Source organism: Mastigoproctus giganteus, chromosome 1 (genome assembly GCF_048544385.1).
Source record: "Mastigoproctus giganteus isolate SK-2022 chromosome 1, ASM4854438v1, whole genome shotgun sequence".
NCBI classification, from domain to species: Eukaryota; Metazoa; Arthropoda; class Arachnida; order Uropygi; family Thelyphonidae; genus Mastigoproctus; species Mastigoproctus giganteus.
The window spans coordinates 179,018,238-179,038,065 of NC_143575.1; the positions used below are offsets into that span (position 1 = coordinate 179,018,238).

The window sequence follows — 19,828 nt, forward strand, 5'->3', positions numbered from 1 at the left end:
CTTATTCAAGGTAGTCCAATATAAGACAACTTGTGAAGGTATTTACAATATGAGACAGGATAAATACAATGGCGTTTTACGATTTTTGGTAATTCACTATGTATAAGCATGATGTTAATGCACTAACCTGTTACGTTATCCTACTTAAATTAAACACAGCTTGGAGAACATATACATATAAGCTGAAAACCTCATTTTTAGAAAGATACTGACTTCATGAAAGAGTACAAAGTAGGGCAACAAAGACCAGTTGTGGATACAAAGAGATATTCTTAAGAAACTTAACAGACTTTCTACAGATTTAATATGAAGTATAATATGAATATAATATGAATATAATGTACGTCTAGAAACACTAGATAGTTGAAGAGTAATCGAATTCAAGTTTTTAAGGCCTTAAAAGAGTAAAACAAACTTATTATTAAATAAGTTTGTTTTACTTTTACCATTTAATATTAAATGGACATATTTAATTTTTCTAAAAATGATACAAACACAGGATTAAAAAAATCAAATCAAATCAAATTCAAATTAAAGAAAAATAACTGCATTTGACATAACGGTTGTCAGCTTTTGAAACAAGATAACATAACCTCAACCTTGCAGAATTAAAGAATTTATGAAGATTCAAGAAAGGATTGGATATAAAGAAGGTAAAATGCCATAAGTCAGGGTACACATTAAAAAATACAGTAGAACCCAGATAAGAAGTTTTCCAAAGGAGTGGAGGTTTAGAACTTCTTACGCGGGAAAACGTCTTAGAAGGGAAAATGACTTAAGGATATGTAATATTAACTACACAAAGAAAAATTAAAAGATACACATACAACGTTAAAGATAAATTTTAAGTACTATTATAGAATTCTATGGGAAACATTTTTAAAGGATTTCTGAGGATTTCTAATTGCTTAACATTCTGTTCCCTCATTACTAAGTTCGAAAATGAGCTCCTTTGGAGTTTCAACATACCTTTAAAAGGTCACAATTACAATAAGATAGAGTAAAAATCCAGTAAGTAATTCAGAACTTTCACAACCATCAGAACTTAATGCTTAACGTGGTCTATGTATCCGATTATGAATATCGATGAAAACAAATGCAATATGTCACTTCCATTATATCAAAATGTTTATACTAAAAAGGTTTTAGCACTAAAAGCCTCAGACTAAGGAAAATTCACTAATCAAACAAATTAGTGAATAGAATCATTTTATTTTGTAGTAAATCACTGAAGTAGGTAAAATGACATCATTTCTGCTATATCTTATATTGTCAATACCTTCAAAACGAGTTGCCCCAATATTGAACTATCTCGAATAAGCAACGCTTTAACAATGGATTCTTAAATAGGCAATACAGGAATTTTGCTAGTAGGGAAAAGGAGGTGATTATCCCTCTGTATAAGGTAATGGTCAGCCCACACCTTGAATACTGCGTAGAGGTCTGGAGGCCTCATTTTAGGAAGGATGTAGAGTTGCTTGAGCGAGTACAGAGAAGGGCAACAAGATTGGTGAGGGGAACGAAGTGGTTGGTGATCTTACCAGGAAAATCTTAAGTTCTGCAAATTGCAGCATCTAGAGACTAGGCACCTGTGAATGATCTGATTGAGGTGTATAAGGCCTTGAATGGGTTGAGCAGCTCAATTCTGATGGGATTCTTCCTCTTGCTCAGACTATGAACCTGAGGGGGCATAAATTCAAATTGAGGAAAGACAGTTATAGAATAGATATGCAGAAATTTGCCTTTAGCCAGTGAGTAGTTGATTGCTGGAACAAAAACTTCCATCTGTTGTTGTGGAAGTTGATAACTTAAATAAATTCAAGGAGGAAATAGGCAAACTTTTAGAGAGAATGGATGTGTGAAATTGAGCTTGCTACTTAAGCTTGCTTTGTTGCATCACATATCTCCTCTACTACTACTACGCCAATGGATTCTCAGCAGATACAACCACCCCACTGCACTAAGAATAAGTAACATTAGTCTTCTTCATTGGTGAAGCATTGCTTATTGGAGGTAGTTCAATATCAGGCAATTCATTGTGAAGACATCCACAATACGAGATACATGAATATCAAGAACGATTCCATTTACGAGAATAAGTAACAATAGAACGATGACTATTGTTACTTATTCTCATTGGTTTATACGAACTAAAATGATGCTTGGCACTAACTTGTTCAATTACCAAATGTTTATATTGTTTAATATTTTTTAATATTAAAAATAAATAATTTCTATATTTAAAAAAAATGTATTAAGTGGGAAATATATAGTTATAGACCACTATATAATATTCTTTATCATAAACTTTTTATGTGGGAAAACTTTTTACCCGGGAAACTTCTTACTCGGGAAAATAATACATTACAACATATAGAGTTGAAACTGGGACTTAAGAAACCAAACCAATACAGGCAACAGGTTTACGAACGAATTCTGTTCCAAGACGTTGTTTGTTATGTATATCTTGCATTCCTGAACTTTTATGATACATATCGTATATGTTAGCAGCCATTTTAAAACACTAAAACCATGTACTAAACATTGAATGGTCTATACAACATGTTTTATTATAATGTACATATGCGTTATGGTTTATCGTATACAATACATAACGTAAAATAAAATAAGAAAAGAATAAAAAAAACAAAATATCGTACTTGTTAATTTTAATTAAAAATAAAGAGTTACACAATAAAAATAAATAAAATGAGTACTAACATAATATATGTATTGTACATACATATGTATTCAACTTTTACTCGTCAATATCTTCATCACAGCAACATTCTACATGGCATGTAAACCAATGTTTTTTTACTGGCTAGATTAGTTTTATTAACCAAGAACAGTTCAGTATAATTATCTAAGTATGACTAAAATGCAACTGGGCATAATATTTTTAAGAGTGATCTATATAATATAGGTGTAAAAACACCAAAGACAACTGTTAAAGGAAAAAAAAACTAAGATAGTGGTGTAAAAGACATCATTTCAACTGTATCTCATATTGTGCTCATCCTTCAGAGTGAGTTACCATGTATTGCACTACCTTGAATAAGTAACGCATCACTAATAGAGAAGACTATTGTTACTTATTCTCATTGGGCACCACCACCCAGACGGCACCATTTAAAGACTAGTTCGCCTTTCATCGGTGGGTGGGCAGGCACCCTGGTATTGCAAACAAGGCAAACTAGCCTTGAAACAGTGCCGTCCAGGTGGTAGTGCCTAATGAGAATAAGTAACAATATTCTTCTCTATTAGTGAAGCGTTACTTATTCAATGGGCGCCTCCATAGCCAGATGGGCAGGAGCAGTAGTGCATAGCACACGCTTCTTGATTAGACCAGGGTTCAAGCCCATGACCACCAAATACAGAGGATGCTGAAAGGTCAGGGAACGACCACCACATATCCTCGGAGCCTTAGTTGCTAATGCTCCTAAAAACCAAATAACAACTTATCCAAGTAGTGCAATACATGGTAACTCATTGTGAAGGATAAAACACAATATGAGATACAGTTGAAATGATTCCTTTTACACTACTATCGTGGTTTTTTTTTCCTTTAAGAGTTGTCTATGGTGTTTTTACACCTATATTATATAGATCACTCTTAAAAATATTATGCCCAGTTGCATTTAGTCTTACTTAATCATTATCACGTACACCTTTTGGCATCTCTCATATTGTGGGATTATCTTCACAACTCGGTTGTCATGCTTGCAATACCAGGGTGCCTGCCCACCCACCAATGAAAGGTCAACTAGCCTTGAAACGGTGCCGTCTGTGTGGTAGTGCCCAATGAGAATAAGTAACAATAGTCTTCTCTATTAGTGAAGCATTACTTATTCAAGGTAGTGCAATACATGATAACTCGTTGTGAAGGATGAGCACAATATGAGATACAGTTGAAATGCCTTTTATACTACAATTGTAGTTTTTTCCTTTAAGAGTTGTCTATGGTGTTTTTACATCTATAGTATAATTATCATAAATAATTTTCTGATAATTATTGTAATGAATACATTTTTAAAAATTTTATTAATTTAAATCTTACAGTTATGTTCACTATACCTTTGGCATTTTGTTTTATAAGGAACACTATCTATTGGGAGCTTTAAGAAATTTTGAATGGATTGTGACATTCATTATAGCGAATGTTCGTAAATCGAATATCATAAACCGAGAGTTGCCTGTACAGGGGAAAACTTCTTATGCGGGAATTTCTTATCTGGGTTCTATTGTGTGTGTGTGTGTGTGTGTGTGTGTGTGTGTGTGTGTGTGTGTGTGTGTGTGTGTGTGTGTGTGTGTGTGTGTGTGTGTCATGAATGGACAATCATGATAGAACTGCCTTGTTTGCCCAATCAACTGATTGCTCACTCAACTGATTATTTAGTCTATAAATGTTCAAAACTATGTTCAAAGACTACCCTGACCCAATGGGTGTGTGCCTCTGGGTCTTCGTAGCCCCACATGAATTAATCAGAATTAGGACCTTCTCCAGTGCACTAAATGATTTTCTGTGTATTCATGCAGAACAGCAAAAACCAAACACAGTGCTTGAACTTTGGACTCGCAACTTAAAAGGTTAAGAATATGTTAACTTTATCTTTTATTCTGTTAATTTGATTTCTTTTGCAAAGAGAATGAATCATGCCAATAGAAATGCAAATAATGTAATAATGCAGTTATATGAAAATTTAGCACTGCTTTCAATTTTGAAATTGTTAAATTCAGAAATATGATATTTCTGAGTTTCTGAACCTAAAAGAAGATTAAACTTTAACAAGGAGCTATTTTCTCATTATTTAACCTTTGTAATGCCCAAGAGAGTGGAAGAGCAGTTTAATGCTGCAAGGAGGAAACTAACTATTTTCATAAACAAAAAATATATATCTTAAAATATATGCAGAAAATGTTTTTTAGAGGGGAGGGGGAGAAAAGCTTTCTATAAATAATATCAGGAAGAATTTAAGTTTTTTTTGCATTCATCATGGCTGAAATAACAACCAAGGAGAGAATTTTTAAGCAAAAGTCTATTAAAAACATTCAAGTGAGAACCATTTGAAGTTAATGGCTTGTTTTCTGACTCTTCCTTAGAAACATGCTATCTATCAATTAACTAAACGTGTTCAAGAGATACGAAGTACTACCACTCTCCTAGAAGTGGAAGACCACATTACACTTGAATAAAAGATAATGCTAGATGTGCTAAGCAAGCTGAAGATCAATCTATACTCCCACTCAAAAAAATCTACAACAAAGCTTTCAAGTGAGATAAAAATACCCCAAACTTCTATAAGAATTTTAATAGATTCAGAACGCTGAAAACTTTGATTTCAATAAGAACATTAAAAAGATTCAGAACATAATGTTTATATTACAAACTAGCGTCATAATGAGAATGATCCAGGTCAGGGAGTTCCATTTGTAAAAGGGTTCCTCCAGATGTATGAAACTAATGAAAATTAGTTTAGGACCTTCTCCAGTGCATTACCTATGAAATCACTTTGTCTGATGAGGCAATTTTCAAGGTGAATGGCCATGTTAACCAATACAACTATGTTTATTGAGCCACTGAAAACTGAAACAGAATTAAACTTTTTGGGCATTGTTGTTTGGGTCAGAATTTGCTCAGATATGACTGATAGACCATTTTTTTTTTTTCATTAAAGTGTTACTTCAGGCAGCTCCTTATCAACGTTATACAATATTTCTTATCGTAAAATTAAAGTGGATGATGCTTCTGCACATTATTCCTTGAAGTTAATGAATTCCTAAATGAAAAATTACTGAACAAGTGGAGTGAGCATTATGGTCCTAAAAAGTGGATGCTCAGTCACCACAGTTAACTGCAACAGTTTTTTCTGTATGGCTATTTAAAAGACTTTATTCCAGAAACATAATACAACAAAGAACCTAAAAACAATAATAACTAGGGAATCTGCCAAAGCTAATTATGCCTTATGTTTGAGTTTGTAAAAAAGACTGCATTCATGCATCAAGGCTAAAGGGCACCATTTTGAAGTTCAAGATACATTTCTGTGTGGCCATAACAATATTTTGGGTTTGATAAATAATAAAATTTAGTTTTTATTATAATGTTTTTCTACTTTTCCAGTAAACTTAAAGTGTACCCTGATTTCTAGCACACCCTGTTCTTAGAAGTGGATAAAATATGAAATGAGGCAAATTTATTATTATTTTTTTTAGGAAGATACAAGGACACAGCTGTAATTCATTTTCTAAGCATGTATAATTACTGAAGCAACCACCTTTGTTGAAAAAAAAAATACAGCAAGTCAAAAACAATGATTAGGTGTTACATTAATTTCAATGAGAAACAAAACTTTTGATTACAGATCACAAAGACCACGATCATCTTCATCAACTCGGTCAAATCATAAAACACCTGAAAGTTATTCAATTATTCCATTTTAAAGAAATTGTGTCAATTTAGTAATTTATTTATTTGCATATGGAATGGTGCTGCAGTGAACAGAAGATAATGCTACTATATACTGATATATAGGAACTTTGCTAGCAGGGAAAAGGAGGTGATTGTCCCTCTGTATAAGGCAATGGTCAGGCCACGCCTTGAGTACTGCGTACAGGTCTGGAGGGCTCATTTTAGGAAGGATGTATATTTGCTTGAGCGTGTACAGAGAAGGGCAACAAGATTGGTGAGGGGAACGAAGGAATCCTCTTGCCAAGAGAGGCTTGAGTTCTGCAAATTGCAGAGGCTGGAGATGAGGCACCTGTGAGGTGATTTGATTGAGATGTATAAGGCCTTGAATGGGTTGAGTACGCTGAATTCTGATGGGATCCTTCCACTTGTTCAGATTACGAACCTAAGGGGGCATAAATTCAAATTAAGAAAGGACTGATGTAGAATAGATGTGCAGAAATTTGTCTTTAGCCAGCAGGTGGTTAATTGCTGGAACAAACTTCCATCTGTCGTTGTGGAAGTTGATAGGTTAAATAAATTTAAGGAGAAACTGGACAGGCATTTGGAGGGAATGGTGTGATTTTTTTTTTTTTTTTTTGGCTGATGCTGCATAAGCTGATACACTTGCTTTCTTGCATCACATGCCACTACTACTACTACTGATGCACTGTTATGCAAATATAAACTAAATGTGTTCATAGGTTGATTTATGTATTGCAGGCTGAAAAATACTTTGAATAACCTGTGGGTGTCACAAAACTCTTTGCCTGAGATGCCTCACTGTTCTCCTAAGTGAAGCAGCCTTGAACAATTCTTTCAATTAATGACTTAATTTGAAAACAGAGCTCTCCGAACAAGTGACTGGTGGTGAAATCAATAAACTGCATGTGCTGCCAAAGTAAGACACTGCATGAAGTATTTTCCAATGAAACCTCAAAAATTAGTGTGAAAATTATTTGTAAATGGGGAGAGTGCTAAGATTTTTGTATAGATTCATGATTTATACTAGGCAATAGCTTGTTGGCACCTCCGTAGCCAGGTGGGCAGGAGCAGCAGTGTGTAGCACACGCTTCTTGATTCGACCGGGGTTCGAGCCCGTGACCACCAAATATGGAGGATGCGAAAAGGTCAGGGAATGACTACTGCATATCTGGAGCAATATGGCCTTGGTTGCTAATGCTCCTAAAAACCAAATAACAAACAAAAAAACAACAAAAACTAGGCAACAGAACTATTACAAATTCAAAGAACAAGCTGAAACTGATTTCAGTTAAAGTGGAAATGTCATGATGTATTTTTGAAAGGTTCAAAATATAGCTTATTATCTCGATGAGCTACTTGTGTATTCCAATAAAACATTCTCACCGTTTAAAAGATAAATGAACAATTTTTATTGATAGCAACAATAAATGTTAAAAAAAAATACATTTCCTGTTTGATCACCCTGAGCATAACTGTCCATCATAGTTTAGAAACCATGGTTACCAAGCTATCTTAATAACAATGAAAATAAAATTAATCCCCAGCTCTTAAGTTACTCAGTTTATAAGCAAAAAAAAAATCGTATATTTCAGCTGAAATAATATATGTTCATGTGAAAAATTTAAAGTTCCGTTTATTTTTTAAATTAACCAAAGAAATAAATTTTCTCTTTAAAATCAACACGTTAAGCTAAATGCTTCCTTCCTAAAGGTTGTGGTAGGGTAGGCTCATACATGAATCACAAAATTCTAAGTAAAACTGAGTTACCTAGACCATAATAAACTTTTTGTAAGTCATCAGTACATTATGTAAAGCTTTATTTTGTAACTTATCTTCAAGTTGTGAAGAGCTCCTATATTCCTGTGGAAATCTTTCCACAAAAGAAAAATCTTTCTTTTTACAGTCTATCAGACTCCTTTAGTTGGTTTGACAGGTCAAAAAACTCAAATAACTAATTATCTCATGCACCATAGTAAATAAATTACAGAAGTCGACTAAATTACAAAATTTTTTTGTAAAAGGAACAAATTATTATGCAAAGGAAACTTGTTCTAATAAAGTATAGTTTCCAACTGTTCCATATAGTATGACTGGGTTTGCTTTCACTAAATGAATAGGCATTTTTGGTGTTTTTATCAATGTAGGACTAAATGGAAAAAAAAAAAAAAAAAACTAATATAAAGGAAAATTGGTCAGACAAATGGACAGACAAAATTCTGCTTTTTGAAAATGTAGTTAATGTATTTAGCATGAAGAGATTTCAGTAGATATTTTGTATGTCATCTGCTCACCAATAAAACAGAAAAAAAGGAAATTCATTTATGAATATTTTGTTCCAAGAAGAAATATTGCATAAGGTGAAAGTAGTGTTGGTTTCAAAGGTAGAATTTCATTCAATTTATTCAAACAACTTATCAACAATAACATGAAAAAATTATAACATTGCCTTTTTTTATGTTCAATTTTAAATTCAAAATTCCCGGTACACATTTCTGCTTTATCTAACTTCTGTGATAACATTCTTTCCTAAATATAATAAATGTTCTAAAGTAAAAAATAAACAAACACATTTCCACTCTTTAAACCATGACATAATCTCAGAAGTTACATTAATTTCAAGTTCTGATTTTAACAATTCCAGCCACAGCAGTTTCTGCTGAGAGGTAATTTTCAGCTTTGAAAAGAATCAAAAGCTTCACCAGAAATAGAACGAAAAATGAAAGGCTTCTGTTACTTGCTTTAATTTCCATTGAAAAGGAAAGATTAATTAAAATGCAGCAAAGTCCAACTTACAATTTCTATGAAAAAGTGACCAATATTTTTAGTACTAGCAAAGAGAGAAGAATGAAGTTCATCTACAAATAAAACTGTGTGTGAATATTTTTTGTTTAAAATATTTTTACATATTGTTTTATAGCAACAAGGCCTTTTGCTTACAATTTACTTTATAAATGCCTACTGCCCACCCTGAGTATTTGCTCACAGCATGTGTCTGCCGTGTGTGTGTGTGTGTGTGTGTAGACAGGACGATTCAAAAAGAAAGATATATGTTTATTGTGAAGTAATCAGTGAGCCTTCAACCACGTAACATGCACTAACCATTAGAAGGTTTCTGCGCCATTATATAGAAATCCTTCTCAGAGTGCACTTATTCAATTGAGATACATGTAGCCACTACCATTTCTTTAATAGTTATTTGCCAATTGACCACTACCACCAACATATCATGAATGCCAGTTCTGCTATGTTTAAATTGCCACTCAATTTGTGACAGTTGCACATGATGGGGCAGGTTATTCCAATGTATTCACCATGTCTTTATGAATATCGTTGCTAGATAACACTTTATATTAAAGATATTTTATTTTAGCTTGATGTTCAAATTTTTTCCATTTATGCAGGCTCATACTTGAATGATCCAAAAAAAAGTTGCAAGTAATGTAGTAATAACTTTGCATGTGTTCATATAAAGCTTCAGATTATTGAAAAATTGTATATATGCACCAAATATCTTTCTTCTATGAGGCTAGAAATTTATCTAAGACTCCGCATATAAACTGATACTTACAAAATAAAACAGATAAATAGTCATTATTTTTAACCATTAGTTCTAGAACTTTGTCTGTAACATCTTCAATTTCATCAGATTCTTTCTGTCTTATTAACCACTGCAGGACTTCTTCTTCATTTGAAAGGTCTCCTGTTAAAAATATGAATTGTCATAATCATGATATTTAACAGTTAGTTGTATTTAAATATTTTATTATTTATTAAACATTAAACATTTTATTATTTATTCAAATAAAAATAAACAACTGCAAGCTGGAATATTAATAACAAATTAAATTTTATATTGCTGGTGTGTTCTACTCTGCACTAAACAAATGCTGAAAAGTTTTAATAATCTAAACAAAAGGAAACAAAGTTCTTTCTGTCTACTGTGGTTTGAAAAGTTCCAGAGTAGCTGGTTTTTCATATTAGTATAAGTAGCATTATTTTGCAGTTTCCAGCTAAGATACAGTATACAATTACATAGCTAAATTACAGTATGAAGGCAACTCATAAATGCAATTGTACTACATGATCATTTATTCTTTTCTTATTTTATTTTACATTATGTATAGTATACAATAAACCATAATGCATACATACATTATAATAATAAATTTTGTATTGATAGACCAGCATTTCCCAAACTTTTTTAGTCACGGAACACTTTTCATCTCACAATATATTCACAGAACACATATACACTGGTATTCAAAGAAAGCGCATCACCTAGGAATTTCACATTTGTAACTCTTTTTCACAATAGTATGTTACATTAATGATTAGCATCAACAAGTAGAAATATAAACAAAAGTTATTTATTAACAGTTAAGGCAAAGCTAAGTAATATTTGACAGGTGCTCTCAAAATATTCCAAAATGAGCATTTTCAACCATTATACAACACTTTTGGTAAACACGACAATTATGGCTGAAATATTACCAAGAAGCCCTCAATTTGCTTCCTTTTATCATTTTAAATGGAAAACAAAATGAAAAGAATTTTTTTCAGCCTGGTGTGTACTTGTTAACAGGAGAGACTGCTTCTACAGGGATGGGATACACTTAAATAGAAAGGGTGCAAGAATGTTTGCTGATGCTATCGAGGTAGTGTTAGGTGGGTCGGAAAACTGCTAGATTGGGCAGATACAAGGACTAATAGATTAACAGTAGCCACTGGCAGAGGTGAAAGTGATTCTTGCACTGCTTCTATTGGAATGAGCAGCAGCCTGGAAAATAAGATGCAGGATATTTCAGAGACTGCTGGGAATCATGGGGGTACAAGTGAACACATGGGTTGTGTTAGTGTGGCTAAGAGGAAGAGCAGATGCATGTACACTTGCGTGCACCAATGCTAGTAGTTTAGTAAATAAATTTGATGAATTTGAGGTATTGCTCAAAACATCAAAGGCAGATACTGTTGGGATTTCAGAGACGTGGTGTCATACAGATATAAGGAATGCAGGACTGGAATTTGGGGAGTACAATGTCTACAGAAAGGATAGACAGGATAGGAAGGGAGGAGGGGTTATGCTATTAGTTAAGAAACACATAAAATCCAAGGAAGTGAAGCCAGTCGACATCGCTGGACAGTGCAGTGTCGAGTCAGTTTGGTGTGACATAAGCATTGGGAGATCAAAATTGAGTAGGAGTGTGCTATAGGCCTAATGATTCTGATGAGTATAATAAGAAACTGTACAGAGAAATAGAGTGGGCCAGTAAATCAGAGAGTCTTATAATGGGAGATTTTAATTTCCCAGATATTGACTGGAATTTGGGGGCTGGTCATTCACACACTAGCAAGGCTTTTGTGGATTTATTGGATGATTGTTTTCTACATCAGCATGTTCGGGAGGCAACTAGAGGGAGTAATACTCTTGATTTGATTATCAGTAGTGATTCTTCATGCATTAAGAATCTGCAGATAAATGAACCACTAGGTGGCAGTGATCACAGTGTTCTGAAGTGGGAGTTACTCAAAGAGGTAACTACCATTAGGGGTAAAGGGAAGGGGTATTGCTTTCGTAAAGGCGACTACGATGGACTGAGACAGTATTTAAATTCTATACAGTGGGATCAACTGATGATGTTACCAACAGCAAATTCAAAATGGGAAGCTACTAGGCTTTACATACCAACTAAGAAATATTTTTCAAGGTTTAGGCCTAAATGGATGTCAGATGAACTAATGAGGCATATGGTAGAGAAGAAAAATGCATGGGATACATACAAATTACACACAGAAGCCTATGATAGATACAAGTTAACCTGTAACCAAGTTACAAAGAAGGTTAGGCAGGCGAAGGCAGATTACGAGAGATCCTTGGCAAGGGATGCGAAGAAAAACAGCAAAGAGTTCTTTACTTATGTAAACTCTAGAAGGAAGGGGATGAATCAGATTGGTCCAATTGATATCAATGGGTCAACTGTTGATGACCCTGCTCAGGAAGCTAACAAACTAAATGAATATTTTGCATCGACATTCACACATGAGGAGTTATTCAGTGAGGGGAATGCCAGAGGTGATTTCAACTCTAGCAGTAAGCTAGAGAATCTTGTAATAACTGAGAGTAAAGTGGAGGAGAAATTGTTGAAGATAAACACAAGAAAGGCACCTGGGGTGGATGGGATCTATCCAGTTATATTAAAGGAGGCAGCAAAGGAAGTAAGCAAACCCTTAGCCATAATTATGAGAGCTTCCTTGGACTCAGGGGAGGTACCCATGGACTGGAGATGTGCAAATGTGACCCCAATTCACAAGGGAGGATCAAAGGCTGACACAAGTAATTATAGACCTGTGAGTTTAACTTCTGTTCCCGGAAAATTAATGGAGGCACTGGTTAAAGAAGCACTGCAGGATCATCTAGACAAGACTTCAGTTATAGCTTGGACACAGCATGGTTTTGTTAAGGGGAAGTCTTGCCTGACCAATTTGATTGGATACTATGATACAGTCACAAAAGAACTGGATGCAGGGAATAACTTTGATATTATATACTTGGATCTTAGAAAGGCTTTTGATACTGTTGCACATGGAAGACTGCTGCACAAATTGGAGCAGTGTGGCATTGGAGGCAAATTGCTGCTATGAATAAAGGGGTGGTTGAGGGGGAGAAGACAGAGAGTGGTAATCAATGGACACTGCTCATCGTGGACTAATGTTATTAGTGTAGTCCCTCAGGGTTCAGTATTGGGTCCTTTATTGTTTTCTATATTTATAAATGATATTGATGATGGTATATTAAGCTTAATGTCCAAGTTTGCAGACGATACGAAGGTTGGCAGGGTTGTCAAGGACACTACTGACACTATGCTGCTGCAACAGGATCTGGAAAGGTTTAGCAGATGGGCTGAGAGGTGGCAAATGAAGATTAACATTGACAAATGAAAGTACTACATATGGGAAACTGCAACCCCAGAGCAACGTATCAACTTTGTGGTACTACACTGACAGTGGTAGAGAATGAAAGGGACCTGGGGGTGGTTGTGCAGGCAGATATGAAGTTCTCTGAGCAGTGCAGACGGGCTGCAAGAGTAGCTCATGGTGTATTGTCAATGATATATAGGAATTTTTCTAGCAGGAATAAGGAGGTGATTATTCCCTTGTATAAGGCAATGGTCAGGCCACACCTATAGTACTGTATACAGGCCTGGAGGCCTCATTTCAAGAAGGATGTAGAGCTCCTGGAACGAGTACAGAGAAGGGCAACAAGATTTGAGAATGGAACAAAGGGGTGCTCTTACGAAGAAAGGCTTAAGTTTTGCGAATTACAGTGTCTGGAGACTAGGCACCAGCGAGGTGATCTGATAGAGGTGTACAAAGCCCTGAATGGTTTGAGCATGCTCAATGCTGATGGGATTCTTCCTCTTGCTCAGAATAATCACCTGAGAGGGCATAAATTCAAATTGAGGAAAGACAGATGTGGTATAGATGTGCGGAAATTTGCCTTTAGCCAGCGGGTGGTTGGTAGGTGGAACAGACTTCCATCCCTTGTCATGGAAGTTGATAGCCTAAATAAGTTTAAGGCTCAGCTGGACAGGTATTTTGAATGAACAGAGGGGTGAAGTGGAAGTGGTTATTTTATTTTTTTTTATTTATTTTACTTTTTTTTTTTTTTTTTTTGGCTGATGCTGCATAAACTTGCTTTCTTGCATCAAATGCCTCTACTAATGCTAATGCTAAAAGTTCACCAGGTGCAAACCAATATTTAGTTCAACTGAAGTACACTGTCGAGGCATTGACAAGATAATCAACTGATAGTTCATGGTTCCAAACACAAATTATGGCTTCCTGAAATTCACGAAGTGTCTTTAGTTTCTTTCTAGCAACTGCAGATTCCACACGATGCCAACAGTTCTCTATAGGATTCAGGTCTGGCTATTTCCAGCTGAGAGTTGTAATGGACCGTTCTTCCAACCATTTCTTCCCCTCTAACAAATGCAAACATATTGCTGTCAAACTCTACCTCTAATGCACCTCAACATTACCTCTAATGCAGAAATGAAGCTAAAGTAACTACAGAAGTGCCTACTTACACTTTTCGTCTGATGACAAGGAGCACAGTCATCCTGAAAGATATAGTTAGTTACTTGGCAGGGTGAAATGGTCTCTAATGGTTGGCAGCAATTTGCCTTCCAATATAGCCACGTATCCTTTGGCATTCAAAAACCTTTTATAAACTGCACGTGAGCTATTCTGTGATACGAAATGCACCCCCATATCATTTGGCTGGTAGGGAATTTCACTGTAGACACCATACGGTCTGGATGGTATTGTTCACCACATCTATGGCGAATCGTTTGTCTCCCATCAGAGCCATGCAGGTTGAATTTCTTCTTGTCCGAGAAAATAACTGACTTCCACAGCTCGGGGGGTCCATTTGACATGATCTTTACACCAAATTAATCGGGCCTTTTTCATTTTTTGTGTGAGGAGAGGCTTCTTAACTTAGGACGATGGGCTACAAGTCCATTTTTGAAGAGGCATCTTCTGACTGTTACTGCACTTGCTAACACTCCTGTATGTTCTTCCCATTCTCTTTTCAAATCAGACGAAGAAGCTTTACAGTTTTTAAGGCATAAGTGCTTTAAAACGCAGTCCTGTTTTGGCATAGAGACTCATTTGGGTCCGGTCCCTATTTTCCTATCAGCATAACCAATATTCTTCAGTTTGGAATGAAATCTGCTCACTGTCGACTGATTACAAGACACTCTATAAGCAATATGACAGGAAGAACATCCTTCCTCACATAAAGCAACAATAGCACTCTTCCTTCATGGCGTCAACTGCATGCAACTCGCCATCCTGACACAAGCAAGAAATGACTGCAACTTTTGCAGAGTGTGCTTATATAGCTGAAAGTAACAGCTGATGGAATATTATGTCATCACCTACACGTCTCAATCTTATCTGATGCAATCTGTAAGAAATATTGCAATATACTTACAATTTTAAGGGGTGATGCACTTTCTTTGATCACCAGTGTATTTACAGAACACTTATGATTGGTTTGGTATTTGGATTTTAGGAGCATTAGCAACTAAGACCATATTGCTCCGGGATATGCAGTGGTCATTCCCTGACCTTTCCACATCCTCCGTATTTGGTGGTGACAGGCTCGAACCCTGGTCTAATCAAGAAGTGTGTGCTACACACTGCTGCTCCTTCCCACCTGGCTACGGAGGTGCCCGAACACTTATGAAACAAGTTGAGCAGGATCCAAAGAACCATTTGTAATATTTTTACACATGATACACTGTGCATCAGCAGCATCTTTATTTCCAATACACATAAAGCCAAAATTCAAATAATTGTCATCATACTTTCGTTTTGGTCTTTTAATAGTTGTTTCCTGATTTTTTCACTTTGGATTTTTGGGGAACAAAAGGCTACAACTGTTCATCCTCACTTTGAAGTGTGACAATATTGTGTTCTTTTTCATCAACAACAGTTGCAATACTAGAAGTACTTGCTTCTCATTTTAAAGTTCCTTTTTTCAACCATAAATCCATGGTCATTTTTTTTAATAATAGTATTTCAAAATACTGATAATTATCAAAAAAAATTTAAAAATGGAAGCGAGTTTAGTTATGATATGGGTTCACTTCAACCTGTGTATTCCAGGCTAAATCACATACGAATAACATATTAGATCACTACATTGCTACTTTTTTGTAGATGTCATTACCTCTATGCATACTTCCTTTTTTCAAAGCCCACCAAAATAAAGTGTTCCGTGGTCTATTTGAATATTAGTTCTGCAACATAAGGTGGGGTATCTATCTATCTATGCCAGCATATTAACAACAAAAAAAAAAAAAAAAAAAAACGCTAAAAATTATAATGATACAAAAGTGGTGTCTGCACAAATATGCAAAAATTTATTTATTTTATTTATTTTATTTATTTTTTTGAATTATTAATTAAAATTTTTTGCAGAACACAGTTTGGGAAATGCTGGTATAGACCATTTGATGTTTATTGCATGGTTTTAATGCTTTAAAATGGCTGCTAACGTATACGATACATGTCATAAAAGCTCAGGAATGCAAGATACACATAACGAACGTCTTGGAACAGAACTCGTTCGTAAATCAAGAGTTGCCTGTAGTAGTACATGTTTAAGTTAACCACGGTTCTAGCCCACATGACAGTTAAACAAAGTGTTATCCTTGTATTCTCTCTATCTTGTAAACTCCTCTGAACTTAGGGAGCAATTCTAGAGTAAATATATATTTATTTATTTATTTATTACAACAAGCAGTTAGGAACAGGTGTGTGCGCACAAGCGCGCAATGCTTAATGACACAAGGGCAGCTGAGGTCTAAATGTGTCTCTCGGCAATTCACTTGAAAATCTGATTATCAGCAGCACATTAATTGTCAATTAAATCTAGACAAAGTTTGATCTGGCTAAATAAGGAAAAAAGCTCATTAAAATTTGCTGCATTTTCTAAATGTTGCAGTGTTGGAGGGCCATGTAAGTTTGAATGAGTCTGAAAAGTGACAGACCTGATATTTGCGTAATGGGAACAGCCAATTAAGATATGTTTGACGGTGGGCTGGGTTCACATTAACTTCATTTAGGAGAACTTTTACCCATAAGTAAATGCAGATGAGTAAGATATATGTAGCCAATAAGTGCATAAACATGCTAGTATAACTTCCTCTGGTCTGCTTCAGCAGGCGCTAGGAATCCATTTTCGTGATTCAGTTTTAATTTGATAACAGAGTTTGTTACAAGCCTGTCCTCTCCACACCTGTCCCCAGGGGCTCACATCTGGTGAGTATGGGCTTGGCACACCCAGGGTCCTGAGCTGGATATCATCATTCTTCTTTTTCTTGGTGACTCCCTTCGACACACACTCACTCTCTCTCTCTCTTAGGGTAACTTGGGAATTTTTTTTGGCTGGTGCAGCACAAGCCTCAGGCTTCCTTGCACCATGTAGCTATTAATAATAATAATAATAATAATATTCAAGATTGCATGCTTTTTTGGATTATGTTCTGAAAATCCACACAGAAAACTAGAGAAGAAGACAGAGACAAATGGTCAGTTCATTCAGCTATGTGGTCTGCTGTTTTATTTTCCAGAATACCAGGGTGCCCTAGTATTCAGCATGTTATTATTATATTAATGCATTATTCCTGTTCTTTACAGTACTGAAGGTGATTTCTGATGTCTTTCAATACTGATGAGAAGAGGAGAGATTATTTTGAATAGCTCCGTTGAGGAATCTGTATAAATTGTGGCAGGGCATAAGGAAAGACTGAAGAATTTTATCAAGGTTATCTGGAGCACGATACAGCTCAGCTGTCGGTATGCTACATTCTAGTGGTAGTGAATACGCTCTGTGAAGGAAGAAAAAATGGCTTCTGCACCTACACGGTTGTCAGATTTCGCTCCATCCATGTATACTGTGTATTGAAGGAAATTTACTTGGATTTGCCAACCCATTGTTGGAAACTATGGGTTGTCAAATCCCATTGTGTGAAGGAGTCATTACAGCAAGGAGTAAGAGCCCCAGTCAGATCAGGAAAGTAAGTATCCTGATGGATTTTATTGAAATCCAATTTCTACATAGTTGTTCTTTCAGGAAGAGTTCCACAAGTTAAGGCTCTTCTAGGTTTTGATTAAGTTTTGTTCCAAACAGGGTAAAAGTGCTAGAGAAACATATTAAATGATAAAAAATTTAATTAAACTATCACTCCTGAATGTTTGAAATGCAAGCACAGTTTTAAGAAGGACGTGAAGAGCGTAATGATGATACTCACTCAGAACAGCCAAGTTGAACACCAGAGATAGTGGAATCAATGAGTTAATTAATAGTCAAAAGATCATGTGACATTAAGAATGTTGGCTAAAGAGCCTCATATTAACAAAAGAAATGATAAAGCCAATTCATACCAAAAATTAATAAAATAGGAGTGTTCATAGTGGTAATGGCCATATAGTGCAAGGAAGCCTAAGGCTTATGCTGCACCAGCCAAAAAAAAAAAAAAAAAAATAGAAAGAAAGCGTAAAATAAAACAAATAATTAATAAATAATAAAAGAAATGGAAATAAATAATGTATGTGTTTCCATCCTCCCGTAGGTAACCTATCCAGCTTACCTTTGAATTTCTCCAAACTGTCAGCCTCAACCACCCATGCAGGTAACTTATTCCAGTAATTTATAACTCGCTGGCTAAAATAAAGGTTCCTGCAATCCAGTCTAAACTTCTCCCCCTGCAACTTGAATTTATGGCCCCAAGCTCTAGAATCATTTATAACTGAAAATTTTGTCTCCATTTATTTTACTTTTGTCTCTCACTCACCTCAATCAAGTCTCCTCTAAGATGTCTAGTTTCCAAGCTCTGTAACCCACATATTCTAAGTCCTTCCTCATATGGATGCCCTTTTTCCAATCTCACCAGGCAAGTTACCAGTCTTTGGACCATTTCAAGAAGCTCAATGTCTTTTTTTTTAGGTGTAGTTGCCATACTTGAACACGGTATTCCAAGTGTGGTCTAACAATAGCCTTATACAGTAAACCCCCGCTATTCGCGGGGGTTACGTTCCTGAGAAATGTCGCGAATACTGAAAACGCGAATACTGAGTTATTGCTCCCATTTACTATGGGGGTTCCGTTCCAAAGTATGAAATATATAAGAAAAACTAGTCTAAAATTTTTGTCTATGTATGTATGTATTATATGTGCCTTCATAATATGACTATGTACATAGACAGTACATAGTGAAATGCAAGCATATGGCATCGAAATGAAAATAAGAAACAATTTAATATTAAATGTAATATTTATTAGAAATTTCAAACAAATCTTTCAAACCAGCGCCTTTGTTAGCAAAAAAAACATCCCGCCAGTGCTATCACCAGTTTCGCTAAAGTGTTGATAAAGGAGTTTTGCCTTTTCACGAATGATGAGTGAACTTAACAGAATTTTATTTTGAGTTCAGTCTTCTATCCACAGATTTAAAGCTTTTTCCATTTTTTATAATTTAACTTCATGAGTTACAGAGCAAATTTTTGAAGCAATTAGCGCGTTTTCACAGACACCACGGCAGATTTTTTCTTCTGATTTCTTGATTGATCGTACTGTTGACTCATTGATTTTATAATGTTTTGCCACTGAGGAGACACTTTCACCATTAGAAATTTTGTCTAATAACTCAATTTTATTCCTAATGTCATCACCTTCTTTGATATTTTCACATTTCTCTTTTTATTCGTAGCCATATTTTTGTAGGAGTTAGAAAGAACTTGTCCACAATAAAGTCACTTTCTTCCGTTAACACACTCGAAAAAGTCTGTTTTATACTGCAAAATGGTAGATTTATCATTTTTGTA

The 19,828-nt window shown here is 35.2% G+C and overlaps 1 protein-coding gene across 1 annotated transcript in view; it reads right to left on the minus strand.

Moving 5' to 3' along the window:
- LOC150091328 (uncharacterized) overlaps positions 1-19,828 on the minus strand; it is a 693,262-nt gene that overhangs the window by 537,232 nt on the left and 136,202 nt on the right. The window contains exon 7 of the mRNA XM_090375165.1: positions 10,002-10,133. Within this exon, the coding sequence (XP_090231291.1) occupies positions 10,002-10,133 (132 nt within the window). The remainder of the gene's footprint in view (positions 1-10,001; positions 10,134-19,828) is intronic.